Source organism: Apostichopus japonicus, chromosome 8, assembly GCF_037975245.1.
Source record: "Apostichopus japonicus isolate 1M-3 chromosome 8, ASM3797524v1, whole genome shotgun sequence".
NCBI classification, from domain to species: domain Eukaryota; kingdom Metazoa; phylum Echinodermata; class Holothuroidea; order Aspidochirotida; family Stichopodidae; genus Apostichopus; species Apostichopus japonicus.
Window position 1 is genome coordinate 5729796 of NC_092568.1, and position 23966 is coordinate 5753761.

The following is a 23966-nucleotide window of genomic DNA, read 5'->3' on the forward strand; positions in this document are numbered from 1 at the left end:
TTATCATTAATTGACCTTTGGTGACCTTGGATCACATGACCGTTAAGTTTGAAAATATTCCCCTATACCATTTGCAACTTTTCCAAAACAATCAGCCTTGTCGCACCTTGGAACTGGGAGTTATTGCATTAAATGTCTGAAAATTAACTTTGACCTCATATAACTTCGCACACGAAGGTCACACGGGGGTCAACCCATTGACATTTATGATCAGAAGGTACCTTTAACATCTGAAAATAGCATCGAAACTGTAAAAATCCACAAAACACGAAAAGGTCACCAAAGGTCAAATTGAGGTCAAGGGTCACCCAGATGCGGGTCGACAATTGGATTACATTGAAGCAACTCCCAACCCTAACAGACAATTTGTTCTCAAGTTATCGCAAAAATATTAGTTTTTTATCATTAATTGACCTTTGGTGACCTCGGATCACATGACCGTTAAGTTTGAAAATATTCCCCTATACCATTTGCAACTTGTCTCAAAATATCAACTGTGCAACACCTTGGCACTGGGAGTTATTACACTAAATGTTTGAAAATTAACTTTCACCTCATATAACTTAACACACAAAGGTCACCTTGGGTCAACTTATTGACATTTTTGATTGATGAGACCTAAATAGAGAATCAAACTATACAAATTCAAACATTTTTTTCTTTGCCCATTTTCTACCCCCAAAATACTAGTTTTTTAACATTAATTGACCTTTGGTGACCTCGGATCACATGACCGTTAAGTTTGAAAATATTCCCCTATACCAATTGCAACTTGTCCAAAAATATCAAGCATGTCACACCTTGGAACTGGGAGTTGTTGCATTAAATGTCTGAAAATTAACTTTGACCTCGTATAACTTTGCACACGAAGGTCACACGAAGGTCAACCAATTGACATTTTTGATCGGAAGGTACCTTTGATATCCAAATCTAGCATCAAAACCTAACATTTTCTTTTTTGCTCGTTTCCTCCCAAAATAAGCACATTTTTTCTAATTTGACCTTTGACCTTTTGACCTTGGTTTCAGATGTAGTTTAATCTCCTGATTCCAAAAAACAAAACGACAAGTCTGTACAGCCATCCTAACTCCGACCGAAAAACTTTGACCCCATATATCTTCGCACATAAAGGTCACACGGGGTCAACCTATTGACATTTATGATCAGAAGGTACCTTTGACATCTGAAAATAGCATCAAAACTGTAAAAATCCCCAAAAATACGTAAAGGTCACCAGAGGTCAAATTGAGGTCAAGGGTCACCCAGATGCGGGTCGACAATTGGATAACACTGAAGCAACTCCCAACTCTAACGGACATTTCGTTCTCAAGTTATCGCAAAAATACTAGTTTTTTATCATTATTTGACCTTTGTTGACCTTGGATCACATTACCGTTATGTTTGAAAACGATCCCTTACCCCATTCACAACTACTCCCAAAATATCAATCATGTGGGACCCTGTCAATGGGAGTTATTGCTGTTTTTAATATATTGGTTTTTGGCATCTAACTGACCTTTGGTGACCTTTGCGGGCACCAAAAAAAATAGGGATCTTCCTCTTACTATGGGCTATCCACCCAACAAGTTTGATCATGATACATCATTTCCTTATTGAGATATCGTGTACACAAGCCAAGCGTCACATACACACACACACACACACACACACACATGTTTGTATTACATTCAGACCGAGGACCCCATTGTATTTTCCATTGTTCAAATCCACGTACCCTAACCCTAACAATACCCCATAACAATAGAATTCTTTCGAGGACGTGGTGATTCTTTAGAAATCACAACCGAGGACCTGGAATTCTTTTGTTCAAGTACTCGGTCAGAATACAAAACAAACGCACACACACACACACGCCAAGTTGAACGCATAGGTTCCTTGCTTTGCAAAAAGCAAGGAACCAAAAATTACCACTTAGCTAGATTCCGTTGTTCGCATAGCTTCTCCAGGAATGTCCTAGCTGTGAGGTCATGGCATCAGTTGTTTATGGAATATACATTCAAGGAGTAACGTATTATAAAAGTTAAATGCCACAAGGGAGCACGTGAAATGACCCTCCGTGGTTGGTACGTTTTCTTTCCTTTTTAGGGAAACGTATATCAACCATGGAGGGTCATGTGACATGACCCAGGTGCTGCTAACATAGTTCGAAATGATGAGTTCCGTGGACCACAGAACACCACTACTGCACTTTAACGGGTCATCATTATACGGTAAAACCGAGTAATTGCTTAGGTTTGCACGATAATGGTGTAAGGGTTACGGTAACTCCGGTTTTTTTTTTTTTTTTTTTTTTTTTTTTGGGGGGGGGGGCATCTCCTTATTGACGTATTCGGTCTAGATTTAGGTATCCGCCGATGTGCGGTGTGTTCCGCGGCAATATTACTTCATGATATAGGCCTACCAGTACGAATACAGTCAGATATCCAAGAGGCTTTTCGATTCCTTGCCAAATTGCAATTGAGCGAATTTAGTTTAATTTTAAGCAAACAAGGTCCTCAGTGTACTTAATAAAGTGAATCGATACATCAAATATAGGTTAATATATTTACTGGTACAGGGGCTCTTGTTAAAGAATCCACTGGTAGTGTTCTGGTCAACCTACACACCCCTTCCCTTCCCCCTGGGCGAAAGACTCGTTCAGGTAGGCACGTTCATTGTGAATTTACAGGGGTATTGGGTTTTACCTCCCATGATCGTTGCTTCTAACTTCTTCTGTTTTTTTTGCTTATTCTTGGGTATATTGCTTGCAATGTATGGGAGAGCTTCCTGTAGTGACACAAACCATACACTGTGTTTAGTGTCTAGTACTTTTGGGCACCCCCCCACCCACATCTGGACTTTGGCATGGTTTATGCTAATCAGGTTGACCTTACAGTGACCTAGTATACAAATTGATGCCATGCGGTAGCAATCTCTCTTTCTCTGACTATAGTATCTCTCTCTATATAGTATAGGTCTTAACTCTAGATTTCTCAAGTGCTTTTAACACCGTTCTCCCTAAATTACTTAATACATGACCTTTGTAAGTTCACTATATCGAGCAATGGTTGATACACTGGATATACAAAGGTTGGTCAAGGCAAACCAATGGATTATCTGAACCATCAGATATTAATGTTGGCGTTCCATAAGGAGGCCCTTTATCTGCACTCTTATTTACTATATATATACAGACGAAATACGTTCTAGCTCAAATTGTAATGTTATTAAATATGCAGACGATACTGCTATATCATGTAATATAACAAAACATACACATACTATGAGTGACCTATTCAATTATCAAAAATTTGTTTCAAGTACAGTTGAACTATGTGACAGAAAAAAAAATTGTTACTAAATTCGAAGAAATCAAAAGAAATGGTATTTGCTAATGTCAATATAAAGAATGAAGGTCTCCTTACATCAAAGATGACAAAAATTGTAATTCATGAAACAGAAGTAGAGCGCACATCCAAAACTGTACATCTAGGACTTGGCATAGATGATAAATTTAATTTTACAATTCATATTTCCAGAATTTTAAAGAGAGTTTGTTTTATTGTTTCAACTTTAATTTATATTGCTCCGTATTTCAAAAGAGAGGTAATGGATAAGGTTTTTACTGCCAATATATTGCCACATCTTGTTTACGCTGTTCCTGCTTGGTATCACTTCTTACTGGCCAAAGACAAGCAAAGAATTATAACCATTTTAAAATATTGTGCCAAAATGTTTTAACTTGACTTTGAAACTTTGATAGCGCGAAGGTAAATGATACTACCAAAAATGCTATATATGTATTCAAAATGGCAAAGTTAAAACCTTTATTGTAATTTTAATATTCAGTAAATGTGTTCAAATATTTAATTTTCTATACTTATATTCCTATTTTAATTTTATGTTAAAATGAACTTTTTTACTAATTCATCTTCAATTTTCGTGATGTACTTTTTGAATTTTTGATGTCCTTTTTTATAAATATTTATATTTATACTGGAAATAAATAAACTGATAAACTGAAACTGATCTCTTACTTGTTGCCATGCAGATAAGACATCTATATTATATTGTCCTGTGTTGTAAATTTATAGGCATGCATGCATCTTGTATACTTTTATTATAGCCTAGCTTAGTAACCGTTTGTCACGCCAATGGTGCATCGTTATAGTTTACCTATTTATACTCCACTTCTTATATCAATTGCTGTGTAAATTTAGGGCCTTGCACCAGCTTGAAGGATATTGTTTACTGGTCTGGCCTGGGTGCTCATAGTCTGGGCAAGCCCACGGTACTACTTGGCATTCCGTACATTTGGCAATATTGGGAGGCAATTGAGTGCAGGTGGGGCGAGCGGGGGGGGGGGGGGTAGGGGCGGGGGTGGTGGTGTGGGGGTATGACTGGAGCAGCCGAGGATCACTGAATTTACTTGTTGACGGTCAGTAATTCATGGTTGAACACGACTCACGTCTCTCCATGGGTGGTAAGGTTCTGCTTTGCCTTTTGCTTACTCCTTTGGCGTTCATTCTCGCAAAGCCGAAGAGAAGGGGCGGTCAGGTGGGACTACAACCCCGGGTCCCTGGGTCAATTAGGGGGCATGGCAAATATGGGATAACGAGTAATGTACATCGTTTTCCCATAACCCCATGAAATGTAACATGAATTAATGAATACTTCCATACTTCAAAAGAATAGTGTAGCGGAAAACAGCGAAAATAACAGGAAAAAAACACGAAATCTCAGATCCGATACAGATAATGTTAAAACAGAGTATTGAGAGTTCTTACCACAGCTTGATCAGTAAATTTTTTATATGCACAAGCTCTCAATGAGTTTACGGTCCGGCATTTTGTAAAGCTTTCAAGTGATGCCTTAACTCGGCGATGAAAGTCTTCGGCCGAAACTTTTGACGACCTGTGAAAGTATAGATAGTCGGAATACAATCTGTTGAACAAGAAGAAAAAACAGAAAACGAAAACGTTTAGTGGTTCCGATGCCCAAACATATTCATAGTGTGGTAAGCCAAACATGTGAATATTCATGAAATTGTGCGGTCTAATTATTCCACCGAAAATCCTCGTAGATCAAAGAAGCGAGTCGGGGAGCAAGATTTTAGCCATGTCGTACCGTTGTTGTGGAACAAGTTACCATCATAAATACGAAGCCTTACCTCTATCAGCACTTTCAAGTCAGGGTTAAAGACGTTTTATTTCAAACAAACCTATGGTTAAGTGTATTCAATTGTATTTTTTGTATTTTATATTTCATATATTTCGTCCCCGTTTTCGCGTAGTGGCGAATGTGCACTTTTGGCGAAATTGAGTTAAATATTGTTCTTACCTATTTCGAGGGTGAAGAATCGGTTGAGCCGGGTTAGAAGTTTTAAAACTGTCTATTTTTTTCTTTTTTTCTGACTCATTTCTGATGCATGTCCACCTAAGGCCCACTCTCGTTTTTACATACTGACGAATACATTAGTCATCAGTACAACCACTCAGTAACACAATTTGTCTAAGGTCCATACATCTAACTGCCATTTGAAAACACCCAGGATTATGGGAAGGTAATATTTTTATTATTTCAACCTTTAATTGCTTAATGCAACATTTCATACACGATAGCATAACTCATGAAAACAGAATGGCCAGTGGGTCGACAATAATATACCTGAATAGTAGCCTATAGTGTTATGATTGCAGTACATTCGATTCTTGTATCTGTTGCGCGAGTAGCTAGTGACAGTAGACTGGAGTAACGCTATTTATCTCTACTGAATCGGTGTAAAGGTGTCGGTACATTTAATTAGAGATGTGTGTCAATGAGGAAACAGGTGGTGTAAGTCACTGACGGACATTGATGACAATGGGTGTAACTCGTATAAAAATTATGAATAAATCACTCAAATTTTAATTGTGACCGCGAAGACTACAAAACCTAGACCAAGGTTAACTAATTTAAGCCATTCTCGGAGTTAGCCTAACCATACCTCAGGATTGAAGGGAAGGAACCCCAAACCATCACAATGAACGTATATCACCAAGATCCTTGTGATGAACTTTTCCCTAAAATATATAAGTCCATTATCTTGCTCGGTACGGGAGTAAATTGGTTTGAAAAGTCGTGGCATGTAGCTATTTTTTGCCAATGTGTAATGTCATTGTGCCACTAGGGATGATGGGGGGGGGGGGGGACGATATAATGTAATATATTTGTTTCCTGTCTCCTTTTCAATGTGAATGTAAACAGTTCAATAAACAAATACCAGTATTACGACAAATTTAAACATGCAAACGCCAGCTAATTTCCACTTGAGACTTCCTCCGTTCTTCAATTTCATATTTAAAGAAACGTTAAAAGTGTAACATCTCCTTAAAGAAGTACGGTTTCTCTTAGCTATTGGCGGCTTTGCTCATCACGAGCATTACTCTAGCCTAACTCAAAACTACCTTTATCTGGCTTAGTAATACCTAGTGACATATTTGAAGTTCACATACTTGTACATGAAACTTTTCTTCCACAGGCTAAGAAGTTCAGGATCATAGGGGAAGTTATACCAGACCTTTTGGAAAAATGTCAGAATATGGACATACAAACCAAATGAACATCACCTAACTGATACACCCTCAGCCCTCTACTGAAAGAATAATGATTTGCAATGTGTTTTTCAATTTTTTGGTGAAAATTCGGGCAATATATGCTGAGAATTTTTTCGGGCACCTACTGAAAGAATAATAATTTGCAGTGTGTTTTTCAATTTTTTTGGGTGAAAATTTGGGCAATATGCTGAGAATTTTTGGGGCACCTACCAGTGGCGGAGCGTCCATACAGTCAGAGGGGGCGGATGCCCCCCCCCCTGACAGACTCAAATGGACTGCTGGCGCCCTTTTCAGCTTTTTACCACTTTTTACTTATTCGCGAGTATTGACTTTTTATTGCGCTCTCAAATACCTATTGACATTTGTCACATTTTGTTGGTGCAATTTTCTGACAAATGGTGGTGACACCTATTTATTCTTTGTTTGTCTGCAAATTAGCAAGGCCCGGAAAGGGTCATTTCCGGCGATCTAGGGAGTATCTTTACTCAAAAAATTTCTGTACGCTCCGCGCCAACCTATGGTGGCGCTCCGCTTAGATAGTGTCGAAAGCACCCCTACAGACTATTCTCTCCCCCCTGACCAATACCCCTAGCTCCGCCACTGGCACCTACTGAAAGAAGAAGAATTTGCAATGTGTTTTTCAATGGTTAAACTTATATTATTATTAATATTAACATGATTGTTGTAAAGACTTCCCCAATAATTATGACAAATATGGAAGGGTAATAAGAAGGAAAATGATTTTTTGTTATTGGCAGGTGATGTAATAACTGATGAATGCGTACCGGTATATGATATGCACCTTAACATGTGGAACGCGCGCGGAACGCGCGAAAAAAATTTGATTATATTTTTCGGGCAAGTCGTTACAGCCACCCCCCCCCCCCCAAATCAAATGAGGCTCCTACGCCTATGTCCTAAATACACATCGGCTATATTTAATTTAGATTGCCATATACTTTTTGAAAAAGTAAATGCTGCTGCAAGACCTGAGTTTACAAGAATGGCTAATAGGATTTACGGTGATCAGAAGCACCCTTTGTATACTGTAATAAAACTCTCCTGCACAAATCGAGCAGAAATCTAAGGAATCCCCACAAAATACCGAACGTAAGTTTACAGAAACTCATTTATTTACCGTGCTGCTTTATACATTCCATTCGAGCACTTAGAATGTTTGTTATAGTTTGTTTGTTATATCGATTTATGGATTTACTTTTGTATGTGTAGATGTATTTTATATGATATCCTATCATCTTGACATTTTCTCCCTTTTATATTAGTTATTCTTGGACTGTTCGGTATCCTATCATCTTAAAATAAAACCTTTTATATGAGTTATTCTTCTTGTTGAGGTATTATATGACTCCTCTCTATAAATTTTATATGTATACTGGAAGGAAATCAAAAGAAGGAACAACATACTACAGAACAACTTGGAAACACTTTAACAATTGCACAGTTGTTTCCTTCTTTAAATCTGAGGATTCACACGAGGTTGGGTTGGATATTATGGATGTGCCTGTGAGCGTAAGAATTTTGTTATATGTATACTGGAAGGAAATATAAAGAAGGAGCAACATACTATGGAAAAGTGGAAAAGCTTCCCAAAGCGTTTGAAAGATACTTAGAAACTATTGTCAGAGACATTTCACGTAATACACTAACTTGAAAATGAAGAATTTTCCGTAGTCTGTAAGCTTTATAAGAGTTCCGAATTAACAGATTACGCCACTGGAACTATTATTTTTGCAACTGCATGTGTTCAAATTTCATCATACCCCTTCCCCGTCCTCTCCCCATGTGACAGTGAACATTCACGGTGTACCCTAGCTACTACACAAAAAAGTGACGAATACAAGTCTGTGACAGGACGAAACTTCAAAATTTAGTTCTAGCATAGTGACGAATGTGTGGCGAATATCTAAAATTAACTGAAAATGACATGACATAACGACGAATATGTTTACACTAAAATTACTACTTTGTAAGAAATTTTTCGATCAGCAACAAATATGAGAACTCAAAGTTCTATTTGTTATATTTAAAATATTGACAACTTTCGGTACAAAAGATCCTTTTTTAATTACGCTATACTAAAGTCAAAATGTGAAAATGTTTAAAGCGCGTTTTCTCAAAACTCACATTTTGAACATACGTCACTACGCCAGAACGGGGACGATTTGATATGTTTTGTTAAGCGCATTGAACCCGGTATTTTGCCCTATATAAGCACCGGTGTAATAACAATAATAATAATAATAATAATAATAATAATAATAATAATAATGGAGCTAGGGGTCATGATACGACCCTCACCCTTCTACCTTGCGCACTCCATATAAATAAATGAGCACAACATATTTTGAAAAGCGTCATATATTTATTGCTCCTGATGCCCTTTTGACAAAATATTAGTTAGATAGATTAAATCTGATAGGTATCCTTTACCTGTCGGTGGGGTTTCTGAAAGACACGAGTAACTTGGCATCTGGTAGTATAGTATGTATAAGATCAGCGATGATATAAGGAGGCCCATTTTTTATTTCATCGGGAAAAAAACTTTCCCAGTGGTTGTTGTCCCAAAACGTGGACGCCGAACCGTCTCCTGTTTGAAAGCAAGATAAAACCAGAGTGAAAACCGTCTCCTGTTTGAAAGCAAGATAAAACCAGAGTGAAGACCCTCCCAGTGGTTACTTGCCTTGACAGTATATGCAGAACCAGAGTGAAGACCCTCCCAGTGGTTACTTGCCTTGACAGTATATGCAGCACCAGAGTGAAGACCCTCACAGTGCTTACATGCCTTGGCAGTATATGCAGAACCAGAGTGCAGACCCTCCCAGTGGTTACTTGCCTTGACAGTATATGCAGAACCAGAGTGCAGACCCTCCCAGTGGTTACTTGCCTTGACAGTATATGCAGAACCAGAGTGCAGACCCTCCCAGTGGTTACTTGCCTTGACAGTATATGCAGAACCAGAGTGCAGACCCTCCCAGTGGTTACTTGCCTTGACAGTATATGCAGAACCAGAGTGCAGACCCTCCCAGTGGTTACTTGCCTTGGCAGTATATGCAGAACCAGAGTGCAGACCCTCCCAGTGGTTACTTGCCTTGGCAGTATATGCAGAACCAGAATGAAGACCCTCCCAGTGGTTACTTGCCTTGACAGTATATGCAGAACCAGAGTGCAGACCCTCCCAGTGGTTACTTGCCTTGACAGTATATGCAGAACCAGAGTGCAGACCCTCCCAGTGGTTACTTGCCTTGACAGTATATGCAGAACCAGAGTGCAGACCCTCCCAGTGGTTACTTGCCTTGGCAGTATATGCAGAACCAGAGTGCAGACCCTCCCAGTGGTTACTTGCCTTGGCAGTATATGCAGACCAAGCTTTCAAATAGTGTACTTATTCTGGTATGTTCTATATATAAATATGTATTGCAGAACGTTATATTAGGGAACTGCTACTTGGGAACTAACGCTTCAAACTTACTTCTAAATCATCTCTAGGTGAAGGATTATAAACACAAAACTGTTAGCAAGATCATTATCAGTGATCCAATTGCTCTACAGTAACGAGTTTACTCCCTTATGGAGATCATAGCAGTTTTGTCAAGTTTGTCATAATTAGCTATATACATGAAGTCTGCCACAAGAATTGACATCCATTTCTACCAGTAAGAAAATATGGTAACATTTTCTGTCACTACATCAGGTAATGGTTGACCTGCTGTTGATAGGTCAAGTGGTGACAATTAATAAACTGGCGTCAGCTCTCTGCCTGTATTTAATGGTTAGAAGGAAGTCACATTTTAACGGTTCTTTGCAGATAATATTTGACCTCTTCGTGAGCTGAAATTAGCAATGACACTATACAACTGGTTATGTACAGTGATATGGTATGGTGAGAGAGAAATACTACTGAAAGTAAGGTTTGAAATACTACTGAAAGTAAGGTTTGAAATACTACTGAAAGTAGATGTTTACAAGTACAATTAAGTCTAAATTTCATATGCATGTTATTTACTATACACTGTTTCCTTTCAAACACTGGAGGGCTGAAACCAAGACAGATCATTATAGGATGTCCCTAAAGTCAGAAGAAAGTTTGAGTCATTTTTAGGCAACTTTGAATGACCTTCTACGCATTTTTCCCAATACCAAGTGATAACAGTTGCCAACACTATAGGCAGGTGCAGCACACATGGTGAAGATGATTTTCCAAAGGTTCCAATAATAGTTAACACAGTGAACCCTTAGAACCTTGGTCTAAAATATGACTGTCAATATTCCATTTTTCAGTTATCACAATGTTATCAGGTTTTCATCTCCGTTCACCTCATATGACGTTTGACCTGCATAAGAGTAATCTACCATGCACATATGAGCCTTGATCACATTGGTCTTTGCGAGATACATATAGTTTTCACATTTTGGCAACTGCTGACCTTAAAGGTGGGATCGCTCGTAAATTCTGTACCTCCATGGTCCTTCACACCACCCGATTCAAAAAATAATATTAATACTGCCCTCCACTGGTTCGTCTCTGTTGTCTCGTAATTTCTATTAGCAATCCCGTATTTACGGCTAGTAAGCAAAAAACGGGTTTGGGTTACTAGAGCGGTGACTTTGACGAAATTCCTGCATAGCTTCTTGTCTGTGGTAGTGTCAGTAGTATCATGGAAGTAAAAACATGGTAGTATGCGGTAAATCATTACGCCGCGTTTTGGTATGTGTGTAGTGTGATACAAAACTCTGTGGTTTGTTTTTACGTTCAGAACTTGTAACGTCAGTGGGCTGTACAGTATAGGTTACGCAGTATAGGCATTTAGTTTGACTATTTTCAGGCCTACATGGTCAGCAGTCGAAGTCCGAACTGTTCGAGTGCCCTGGTTTCGTAGTTGATTCACTCATTAGGAAAGCATGCATGATGTATGCTGTATCGAATAGTACAGTAACATAATGCTAATCGAATGTATTTGGACGAAAAGCGGACAGTATTCGTACTCAAAAGGCACGCAAACAGCAAACTATCGAGGTCGAATATCCTATGCGGTAAACAGTACAGTAAATTGAAATGCTATGTTATAACATTATGTGTCCATGGGTACGGGTTTGTTACGCACACGATTGCCTGTGCTATTCACTGATCTAAATTTGCCACCGAGGTCACGCGATTAATCGGGGTCCCAGTAAACCTCCCTGAAACCTCGGTAATGCCAGCGCCCTGAAAATAAAGTCTATGAGCGATATCTATGAGGCGCCATGTGTGACAAAATGATATACCAAATATATTGATTACAACTCCTCATATATATTAGTTATGCCGCAATATATATAACTTACTCGTGCACCTCATATATATAGGTTATGCATAATCTATTTTCATTATGCATAACATATATATCACAGTAAGTCATATCTTTTGCTATTATAATCGATATATATATAATATAGGTCCGTACGGCTTTAAGTATTATTTTGTCACACTCGTATAATTTTGTCACACTCGGCGAGCTCATATTATATATAGGTTATATACGAGCGAGCAGCACGCGAATGGGAGGTGCCATGTTAGACACTTGTGATACGTGGGCGGGGCGTATGCAAATACCAGCGCTGTATAGCATGAACAACAACAGTGTGCAAGTATTACAATTAGGCAACGTTGGTGCGTGCAGACGTACTATACCTATACTATACTACTAGGTGCGTGCATATATGTGCATGCCTGCACTTTCAAAGAAATGGATGTACCTGGTTTTGTCACCGCGTTTTCATCCATTTCTAACATATTTAGCGAAGCAATTTCGTTACATCATACTTCAGACGACCACAGAGCATTTATCCTTCAAGGGCGGGTTGACGCTGCCATCAATTTTGTTCAGGTTTCGCTGGATGTACTTTCCCGGCTCCAAGGACTTCGCTCAGGCACATAGGCGTACGGGACCATTACACTTGGGGGGGGGGGGAGAAACTTTTGTGCCCGAAAGTTCCCGTGACACTATCTAAGCGGAGCGCCACCAACGGTTGGCGCGTAGCGTACAAGAATTTTTTTGGCCAATAATGCCTCTCAGATTGCAGGAAATGGCCCTTCTGAGGCCTTGCAAGTTGCATCTAAACATTCTTTATTTTATAATCTCACGTTTAAGAAATTTACACTTCCCCAAACATTTGGTAAATTAGAAGAAGAAAAAATGGTATCATCACTTTGAAGGGGAAAAATAGGACAGTATATTTTTTAGGCTCCTATTTAGTTACCGTATTTATTATTTTAACACAGTACTCAGCTACCTCCAGAAAAAAAACATTCATTGTTTAACGAAACGTAGGCGGGATAATGTCGCTGTGTCGGGCGAGACTGCAATTTGTCTCACAAAAAGAAGTATAAAAAATAACAAAGAATACGATAAACCTGTACTTCTTGGCTTGTAGGCACTCCCCCCCCCCCCCACCATTCTTGAACAAGAATACGTTTCTTATATACACTCATGTCGGGGATGTCCTGGTATACAGTTCAGTGGCGTAGGAAGGTAATTTTGAGTGGGGGCTGAAGATTGATGGCCGGCCTGGGGGAGGGGTCTAAGGGGAGGGGGTGTGCCCCTCCCCTTTGGATTTTTTTGCATTTCCAGGTGGCCTCAGATGCAATTTGGTGCAATATAGCACACTTCAACATCCCACTCCATTTTGTAAATAATTTTGCATTTTCACCTGGCCTTAGATGCAATTTGGTGCTCCAAATGAGATTTTTTTTCTCATTTGGAAATGAAAAAGGGGTTTTGTTGACTTGCGGAGCGGGGGGCTGCGGAATGATACTTCCGCCCCCCATATTTTTCACCGGGGGGGCTGGCGCCCCCAGCCCCCCCCCCCGGTTCCTATGCCCTTGATACAGTTGACTATAGTTAGATAATTTTTTGATAGTGCAAAAAGCGTGGTAGCCCAGATGAGCTGCGCTTACGGTGGTGTTACACGGAAATATTCGGGCAACATGATGCTAAATAAAGAAAATCATTAGGCCTATATTCATATTAATGTCACAAAACAAATAACATAAAACGCTCTCCACAGAATTGTCGGGCAAAAATTTGAAAAAGATTCGGTCAAGCTACTGCATATTTATATATACATATATAAATTTATTTTTCTCCTCTTAGGCTGCCCGAAGTTTTCAGGACTTTTGCCCGAATTTCTGTCCTCTGGAGAAAAAAAAATTGGGGGGCAGTCTGCCCCCCCCCCCCGCCTCGTACGCCTATGCTCAGGCATACATTTGACAGATCCATTCAGAGATCCAGGAGATCAAACATCCAATGTTACTGGTTTACATCAGCTTCTCTTAGCTTTAGAAAATGTACGGGCACAAATATCGTCAGGTAGAGAGCACGAAGACAACGACGACGCTTACCGGTTCCAGTGTCCTCGAGAGAAACTTGAAAGTGCTGGTCGTATTGTATTGATGGATGGCAATTTATATAGCTAGGCCTATGCCTCAAACATGCATTTATTACCTGTTGGCCTGCCTTTCCCCAACCACTTGCATAACTTGTCTTGCGACGGGATCTGCCAACCTTTCTACCAGAGACGAAAAATCGTGTTCACTCAAATTAGACATGGCGATGACCTATAGGTGTAACTTTAGTTTTACTACTTAGGCTAGTAATAGTATTATATAATACAGTGTGTAAATGGCATATTCGTCCAGCTACTTTGCCGCGCTTTGCCGAATTTGCATACGCCCCGCCCACGTTTCACAAGTGTCTAACATGGCACCGCCCATTCGCGTGCTGCTCACGTGTCTATAACCTATATATATATGAGCTCGCCGAGTGTGACAAAATTATACGAGTGTGACAAAATTATACGGAAAGCCGTACGGACCTATATTATATTGTAGCAAGCTACTACTTTCACCCTATGCTCTCCTATTGCTTTAAGCCCCCTTGAGTTCATGACTTGAACTGGAAAGTTATGCCCTATTTCGACAACCTTCTTCCTCCCAGGTCTCCTACATCTGATTAATTGAGGGACAGCTTGTCCACTTATACCCCCATTTAGGGATCACCACTTGACATAATTTATTACCCTTGTATGTATCTCTTAGCAATTGTTTCACCCGCTCAGGGCTGGGAGTTTGTATATTTCGGAGTTCCCACCAGTTTGAATAGGGCTAATCACCTTTGGTGCTAACTGGTACCCTATTAATTGCCTCCTGATAATTACATGACAATGTCTGTGTTGGGGAAGTGCGCGTAGATAAATCTGTCAGCTGTGTGTATTGATGTGGCAGGGCTGGTTAGGGACAAGCCTCCCTTTGCTTCGGTCACATGGACTGGATGGGTTTAAATACCCTATGAGCCAGGGGTTGATCACTCATTCACTCAAGACCTGCAGTAATACACACTCGTGTGAGAAGACAGTTTGTTACAACTTACGAGTATTTTGAATTCTGTTTGGACTCTTGCTCCATCCAGGTAAGAATTCTATTTCTATAATTGTTAAGTTGCTTCCCTAGCATATATGTACTATTGTAATTTATTTGATTGCCATGTTAACTATTGAGGATTTCTCCCAAGAATCCTCTCATAGTAATTGTTGTCATTTGCAACTATTTTAACAGCTGTGTTAAAGGGATTGTGCCTACCCAGATTGCATGTTGCTTTCTCATTACTTATTTTGATAGTAATCATCCCAAGATTATTAGTTTTAAGACATGGCAGTCGGATACTTTACCTGTTGTTAGCCTAGGGCTTGAGCAGGCCCAATATGCATTTACTTGTGAAGTGATATATTTACTTGTATATCATAGATGTTATTTACATGTTTTCAGTTCCTCCCGAACTGTTAATTTATATTATCTACCTTGACCATACTTCCAATGTGGTTATATGCTAGTAGTAATGCTCGTTAAATGTGCTAACTTATGCGTCCTATGTATCTCCATGGGTGTTGTCTACCTGATTCACCTTGTTACCATGGTAACAGCTGTGACTGTGGTTATTTACACAAGTTTATTTCTTTGCTATTTATATGTAAGCATTGCCCCTATAATCCTAGAGTGATGCATTCATGTGAGGGTAATTATGGGTTTTGCTTACCACAATAAGAGGACTGTGTTGTCACTAGAATACTAGAAATGTTCTTGCTTATTTAATTATTACCAGCCACCCCTAACATATATATTTCACTTTTATTGTACATGACTATTACTATTAATTGTTGCCGGTTACTATGGTAACGTCCTTGGCAATATGCAAACTCAAGAGGGGTTAGCATATTATTTAATCCTTCACCATGTTAACGGGACTGTGAGGTGATTTAGGCTAAATTACTTAATATGTTAGATTGGTCATATTGGTTATAATTGCTAGTTGGAATTATTTTACCTTTGCTGAGTTGACACTTATTTGAATGTTACTATGTTATATGTTATCATGCGGTAGGTGCACACGCCCCTTTGTTTATGACCATTAGTAATTTAATTCCTGTTCACCTCATAGGCTCTTTGGCATGCTAGACCCTGTGACCTTGAGAAGTTACACTTTATATGCTATAATTATTATTGTTGATTATGTATCTAGACGGTATGTTGGCCTCATTGTCCTTGACAATAGTTTTATGCTTATTGTATTTTATCATCTAATGATTATGAATATTTACTCTTATTAATTACTTTATTTTAAATGGGTTGATTAGTTCCCCCACAAATTAGTGACTCATTCACTCAAGACCTGCAGTAATACACACTCGTGTGAGAAGACAGTTTGTTACAACTTACGAGTATTTTGAATTCTGTTTGGACTCTTGCTCCATCCAGGTTTTTACTGTGTGTACCTTGTTAAACACATACTGTTGATGGCCTTGGGCAATTAGACGCTGGTCAATACTTATTAGACGCCGGTCGTCCCTATTAGACGCTGGTACATACTGTCATAGGGAAGGGGCTACTCCACCCGATGGTTGCCTGACCGGGCTAAGACGCTGGATCGGAATGACAGCGGATATGTTCGAGTGTAGTAATTGTTAACTTTATAGTCTCGTTAGTCGTAACGGGCTACAAGAGGGAGAGTTTATTGTATTTGCCTTGTTTTAGGTTGTGGGAATGTTGTAATGCATTTGCACCCACACAAACCGAGTTCTAGTTGTTATTATCTGTGTTTATAATGTACACAAACCGTATAGTTAAAGGTAGATCAGCACTGCTCCCTGATTATATGTGCTTTTTGAGTGGTTGCTATGCTTATTGAATACAGAAGCCCGTCATTACCCTAATATAAATGTTTCTGCCTACTGATTTGTGTATGTTTTCCATTAAGTTTCCGTTCCTATACTAGCTGGCCACAAGGGTCATAGTAGACGCCCCAAACCCTGCTGTTCCCTGATCGTAGGTGTCGTGGAGTAGCGTTACAATATATATATCGATTATAGTTGCAAAATATATGACTTACTGTGATATATATGTTATTCATAATGTAAATAGGTTATGCATAACCTATATATATGAGGTGCACGAGTAAGTTATATATATTGCGGCATAACTAATATATATGAGGAGTTATAATCAATATATTTGGTATATCATTTTGTCACACATGGCGCCTCATAGATATCGCCTTTAAATAACCTGAACCTCCACCAAAAACATTATGGATCTTGTACTCATTATAGGGAAGACACATGAGATCTCGTGGAGCTTCCTATCTTGAGATATTTTGCTTACAAGGTGTTCAGGGTTTGACCTTTGACCTACACCAAATTGTGTACAAACTTTACACTACAGACGGCTATCCTATCATGTATATATGAGCTCCTCTGATGTTCAGATCCTGAAGATACAGCTTTCTTAGAATTTTCACATTTTGCCCTCCGCTGACCCCAAATGACATTTGACCTCCACCCAAAACAATAGGCCTTTTGAACTTATTATGGGGAGTCACATGCCAAAAATAAGAACTGCAGGGGTTATAGATCTTGACATATCGTGTTTACTATCTAAGCTTCATATGAACACACCCACACATCAAACACACATACAGAAACACACACGCGCGCGCAAACGCACACTTGACTACATAGGTTACTTGCCTGCCTATGGCAATAAAAACCAAAAAAGAGGGGGGAAAAGATACGCTAGTAGAACCGTTGTGTGATAATCATGAATTACATTTTCAACTTTCTGTACATAACAATCTAGACGGCGTCCCGTAGATATAGTTTGTACAGCTGTACAATGCCGACACACTGGTCGCTAAGTATTCGTACATGTTTTCCTTGCGCTGGTTGAGTCAACAATGTGCAGGTAACATCCGTAGCGTGATATATTTCAAGTACATGTCTGTCAATATTTCTTTCAAAAATGCATATTTAAAATGATTTATTAGATCCCACTTCGATAAAAAGCTCATATTCCGCGGTGCATGAGAGCGAACATTTATTACACTAATATGGGACAGGTCTAGTTGTGACTGTATCTTACAATACCGAAGGGGAGAGTGTGTGGGGGGGGGGGGACACGCTGACATATTATTAACCATTTGAATTTCCAAGCACAATGCAACATGAGTTAACATGATTTGATTTTTAATCTCCATTTTACTACAACATTAGTTTTGTAGAGACAACTCGATTGAACCAATCAATGAAACGACTGTAATGATTCTATTTAATGAACAATATTTATATATTACTGAGGGTATTCAATATCATGTATTTATATATTACTGAGGGTATTCAATATCATGTATTTATATATTACTGACGGCATTCAATATCATGTATTTATATATTACTGAGGGCATTCAATATCATGTATTTATATATTACTGAGGGCATTCAATATCATGTATTTATATATTACTGAGGGCATTCAATATCATGTATTTATATATTACTGAGGGCATTCAATATCATGTATTTATATATTACTGAGGGCATTCAATATCATGTATTTATATATTACTGTGGCATTCAATGACATGTATTTATATATTACTGAGGGCATTCAATATCATGTATTTATATATTACTGAGGGCATTCAATATCATGTATTTATATATTACTGAGGGCATTCAATATCATGTATTTATATATTACTGAGGGCATTCAATATCATGTATTTATATATTACTGAGGGCATTCAATATCATGTATTTATATATTACTGAGGGCATTCAATATCATGCATTTATATATTTACTGAGGGCATTCAATATCATGTATTTATACATTTACTGAGGGCATTCAATATCATGTATTTATATATTACTGAGGGCATTTAATATCATGTATTTATACATTTACTGAGGGCATTCAATATCATGTATTTATATATTACTGAGGGCATTCAATATCATGTATTTATACATTTACTGTGGCCATGGTTTTTACACTGGTACAGGGATATATTGAAGTTTGGAATAAATCGAAATCAATCAGTCAATACCATAAAGAGCACATACCTATTTCCGTACAGCTTGATATTTAAGGTCCAGAGTCTTTTCAGGGGGTCGAGTTATATATTATCCCCGCTTCCCTATCCCTGACTACATTTCTTTCGTAGAATATAGCTTTCACTCTATAGCATAAAGTTAAAATATTACCTGTAATCACAGAGCTTCTTCTGTCACTGAATTTGTTAACACTATTTTGTATTGGGCCAGTCATGAACTTCGCTTCATATACGCTAAGAGGAGCTTTAGCTGCAAAGAAAACAACAACACAGAGATAAATATTGATGGGGCGTACGCTCTGGTCATACAGTGTAACTTCCTGTGACGTAACCACAAAGGTGAAGAGGGAGAGGGGGGGGGGTCGTTAAGTTTGAATACGCCCACTCTTTCGGCAAAATGCGTTTCCAACCATTCGTTCATGCGCAATTCGCAACACTAAACAATATCACTAATTAGAGAGCTAGTTGGCTTTGCGATTCATTGCCATACAAAAAAAATCCAGAGAAATTGAGTAAAACTTGTCCAAGAATTAAGTGAGAAAAGATCAGAGATTTCCAGCTCTTATTTGTAGCACTCCCTTGTGGGCATCAATCATTTCATTAACTGGTAAGGATTTTACAGTATAGAATTTTTATTCCAAAATGTTTCAATACGGTATCCAGAAAGAACAGTATTCCGATGTGAATTAAAGAAACATAGATGTATGAATAAAGGGACATATCTTTACCAATTTTGAGCTAGCATATTAGCTCTGCCAAATTGCAACCATCGCTTTAATAATTGTTGTTAAGGAATGAGAGGTATAAATTATTTGCACAACTTACAGCCAAAGCAAAAGTCATCTAGTATAAATCACAGAGAAAATAGCCAAAGGCAATTTTGAAGTGTAGAGGGCAAAAGCTGAGGGATAGAGCTTGGTGTGTTAAATTAAGCAAGACCATTGATTCTTTGAAGCAGATTTCATTTCCTAGATGACTGTATGTTTTGTTGAAGACCTATAGTGCCCCTTCACAAAACATATTCGATTGAATCAGAGAAAGAATTTATGAGTGGTAACCCATGACCTTCTGAAATCAAGCTGGTAAACATATATAACGCATAAACGTATGTAGTATTTGAATATTCTAGTGAGCTCAGTACACTGTGGCTGGCACTGTACAAGTGTGTTGACATCATAATGCCTTGAAATTCGGAATATTTAATTAACTAAAGGTCAGTGGATCTTGCCGTCAGCCGGTAGGGAATGAAAAACTGTTACCAAAAAAAAGTACACAATACACAAGTACTGATGAGCAATTAATATCGGGCTGCTCTAATTAGCCTGTACTACGGTGACCAATGTGTGTTATAATTCAGGAAATATCAATAAGAAATGATTTCAGCCAATAGTTTTATTATAATCAAGTGGTTGAAATTGTGAAATCCTATAGGTCTGATCGTCATTATCTCAACTATCTTGCTGACGGTGAACTTGAGTCTTTATCAGTTGATTATCTCGTAAATTATTCCTAGTTTCTTTTTAAGTTGCAATGTTTTTGGTTCCCCTGGGCATCCCTGCAGTTTTAGCAATAAATATATACGCCTTGAGTGTTGAGGGACAGCGGTGGGTTGGCCTACCGGTTCACCTTCGCGGAATCGGTCCGGCGCGGCGCTGCATGGATCCATTTCATCCGAAGTTTCAAAGGCGCCGCTTGTTTCATAGCCCAAGGGTCACCGGTTGGATAAGAGAACAACGCATCGCTCTGTCCGCACTTGCAGGGGATTTACCTCGATTTGACAAGAGTCGAATTTACTAACAGAAACCTCGGCACTGTTCTACCAGGGAGTTGTTCCATAACAACTCCCTGGTTCTACCGGTTCTACCTGAGCAAACATCTTGTTATTTAGCACGTTCACGTCCCCTTAAAAAAAAAGCTAAACTTTTAACTTTCCTTTATTACGTATTGAAATGCTAAGTTTATCGAAGGCGCTTAAGTGCATGTATTTGCAAGGGAACAATCTCATACCGGATGTTGTTATCCCTAGACAGGAATCTATTTAACTTTGGTTTCTGTTCAGTTTTCATTGATTGATACAACATAGGTATTCTACTATAAGTGAACTTGTCATGAAAGGAAAAGACCAACAGTACAATACGTTACAACAAGCCAACCGAAAGGGGGATGCATGCTTCCAACTAAATATTTCTATGAATCTTCCAATGACTGCTTTTAATGATTCAAATAAATGCTTCCAACTCATCTCCCAATAAATGCCTCTAATAAATGCTTTCAATGCAAGCACTTTCAACTATCAACTATAACTTTCAACTATAATGCCTCAAACGAATGCTTTCAATGAATATTTCAAGGGAAAGTTTTTCAATGGATGCTTCCAAAGGGTCGACAGTACTCAAGTTCATTAATGCATCAGATATCTTACGGTAGCTTTTACGGGTCCACCAGTGGGGTTCTTTAGCTCGACATACAACATCCGGGTGTTGGACAATTTTACTCCAGATGTCAGTGGTACCACTCTTTGGCGTTCCTAAGAGGAAGAAGTATGGCAAACAGTGCAGCTTTCCATCGGATGCTTTTTTGTAACAAGGGTTTTTATAGTTTGCAAGAAACGAGGACGGATAGTCATTCATAATCTGAAAAGAAGTAGAAAAGTAGACGAGAGAATCAAAGGAAATAAATGAATTTTTAACGACAAAAGCAACCTTCCATGGTTCTTGTGTAGGATATATATATATATATATATATATATATATATATATATATATATATATATATATATATATCTATATATATATATCTATATATATATATATATATATATATATATATAAAATTTCCATCACACGACCAGTTTCCATTTAGGATTCGGTACAGCTGCTTCGTATCTTCTTATTTTTAATTAATTAAACTTGATAGTCTCCGTTGACAAATCATGTAACACCTGGTACACGGAATAATGCAGGAGTAAAAAACACATGTCAGTAAAGTCGTATATATTAATCATGTGCTTTGAAATCAAACCGACGTATAGTAATATCGATTAACATTGTTTTCATTCTACGTGCAGCATATGGCTATAGGAGAATGAAAAATAAGGTAAACAAATATATATAGACCAAAATAATTTGCAATTATTTGGTCGAAACTGTCTGAGCACCTTGATTAGAAATGCTACTGGAGAACGGGAATGAGTGGAGGATGTATCAGGGACACGAAATCTTGTACTTGATCAAAAAATAAATTCCTGGTCACCTTCCCGCATGCACGCAGCCAGCTATAAGAGTATCATTGATCACTACCAAAGTTGCTATAAACGGAGAATTGATTTTTTCAGTTTTTCTTTGCAAGTGAAGATACAAGATTTGATAAATGAATAAACGCCGGAGGGAGGTTTCTGCAGGAAGCGAAACTTTGATTGGGATGGTTTCTTCATTCGTCTGTGCTCAACTGAACGAGACAAATCCAATCAGCCATAAGATAATTCGTTTTCCAATTATTATTAACATCATGACGGGCTCGTTTAATATTTAAATTTAGTAACTACTTTGCTTAGGTAACCTCAAATGAGTAACAAATACTATATCCTTCATTTTAATACAAAGATAACAATAATATTACCAAAACATTATCAACACTCGAATTAAGCATGAATAAACAACGGAATGTGAGTCTGACAGACAGACAGACACGCACGCAGCTTCGGTTCAAGCCTCTCAACTCGTAAGATTAAATGTAGTTCATGGGGCGCCAATAATTGACTCCGGTATCCATGCAGCTGTTTCGCTGTAAGCTGCTGCTGGCATGCATCTAGGCCTACGTTACATTCTTTCTGTATACATGCTTTCTGCGTTGCCTTACCTGTGGTCTGATCCTCTTCAACCCTTCTAGCAGACCAATCGCTGGCTTTTGATGATCCAGATCTGTAGACTCATTTGCATGAGTCTGCAGACTAGTCTGCAGGTCAATTTGTTGTGACTCGCCGCCGGTGATTCCCGAGGGTTTCTTCCATCCTATATCTTCACTTACATTACTGTAGCTAGTCTTCCATAAGCCGTTTGATTGATCGACATCAAAAACAAACTCCGAGGTCTGATTTCTACTTGTCGTCGTCGCAGTGACCTGTCCTTCTGATCTCATATTTGCTCCATTCGACGGTGATAATCCAACTAACTGCCTTACAATATAACTGTTGAAAACTTGATCACGTCGTATCTCTTTTAAACGGAATAAACTGGTAGAATGTAGAATTGTGGCAACTGCTACACAGAGAAACAGAAGCGCCGCAACAAAAAGCCGCTATAAAGAAAGGGGGACAAAACAGAAGGTAAATCAATTGGCTTTGTGATTCCTTGAAATACAATTTGCTACAAATTCCAAATAACTATATCTGACTAATTTAGATCTAGCAAATCAGCACTGCCACCATACAACCATCCCTTTAATAATTGTTATTGATAAATGAAATGTGTACATGATATATTGTTCATACAGAATGAAATATTTGCACAACTTACTGCCACAGCAATAGTCATCTATAGTATAAATCATAGAGAAAATGGCAGTTTTGACAGCATTTGAGGTAACCTGTTGATCCCTTGAAGCTCGGGGGTAAAAACTGATACGGGCCGCAGATATGAGTTATAACGATGCTGTAGTGTCACATGCATACATGCGTCGCATATATTCCTTCTGTCTCCGACAAGGAATCAAAACGGAATCCGAGAATGACCCTCTTTAGCGAACGTTTATCTTTCCCTGTCGCATACTCCTTGCAGGCCCCTAGCCATGTCCCCATGCAGACTAATGCCCACCTCCCATTTGCCCAACTTATCTATATTGTTGGGTTCCCTAATATTATATTTGCAATGATGATAGGTACAGTACCGTGCTGGTGGTGCTGGTACATAGCCAGGCTATGATTCATAACCAC

General features: G+C 38.6%; 1 protein-coding gene across 1 annotated transcript in view; it reads right to left on the minus strand.

The window, feature by feature from the left end:
* Nucleotides 1-23966, minus strand: part of LOC139970704 (carbohydrate sulfotransferase 15-like) — a 49139-nt gene that overhangs the window by 14643 nt on the left and 10530 nt on the right. Inside the window, exons 2-6 of the mRNA XM_071976608.1 lie at nucleotides 22895-23332; nucleotides 21459-21669; nucleotides 19188-19286; nucleotides 9048-9204; nucleotides 4788-4944 (exon numbers count right to left, since the gene is read on the minus strand). Of these exons, the coding sequence (XP_071832709.1) occupies nucleotides 4788-4944; nucleotides 9048-9204; nucleotides 19188-19286; nucleotides 21459-21669; nucleotides 22895-23332 (1062 nt within the window). The remainder of the gene's footprint in view (nucleotides 1-4787; nucleotides 4945-9047; nucleotides 9205-19187; nucleotides 19287-21458; nucleotides 21670-22894; nucleotides 23333-23966) is intronic.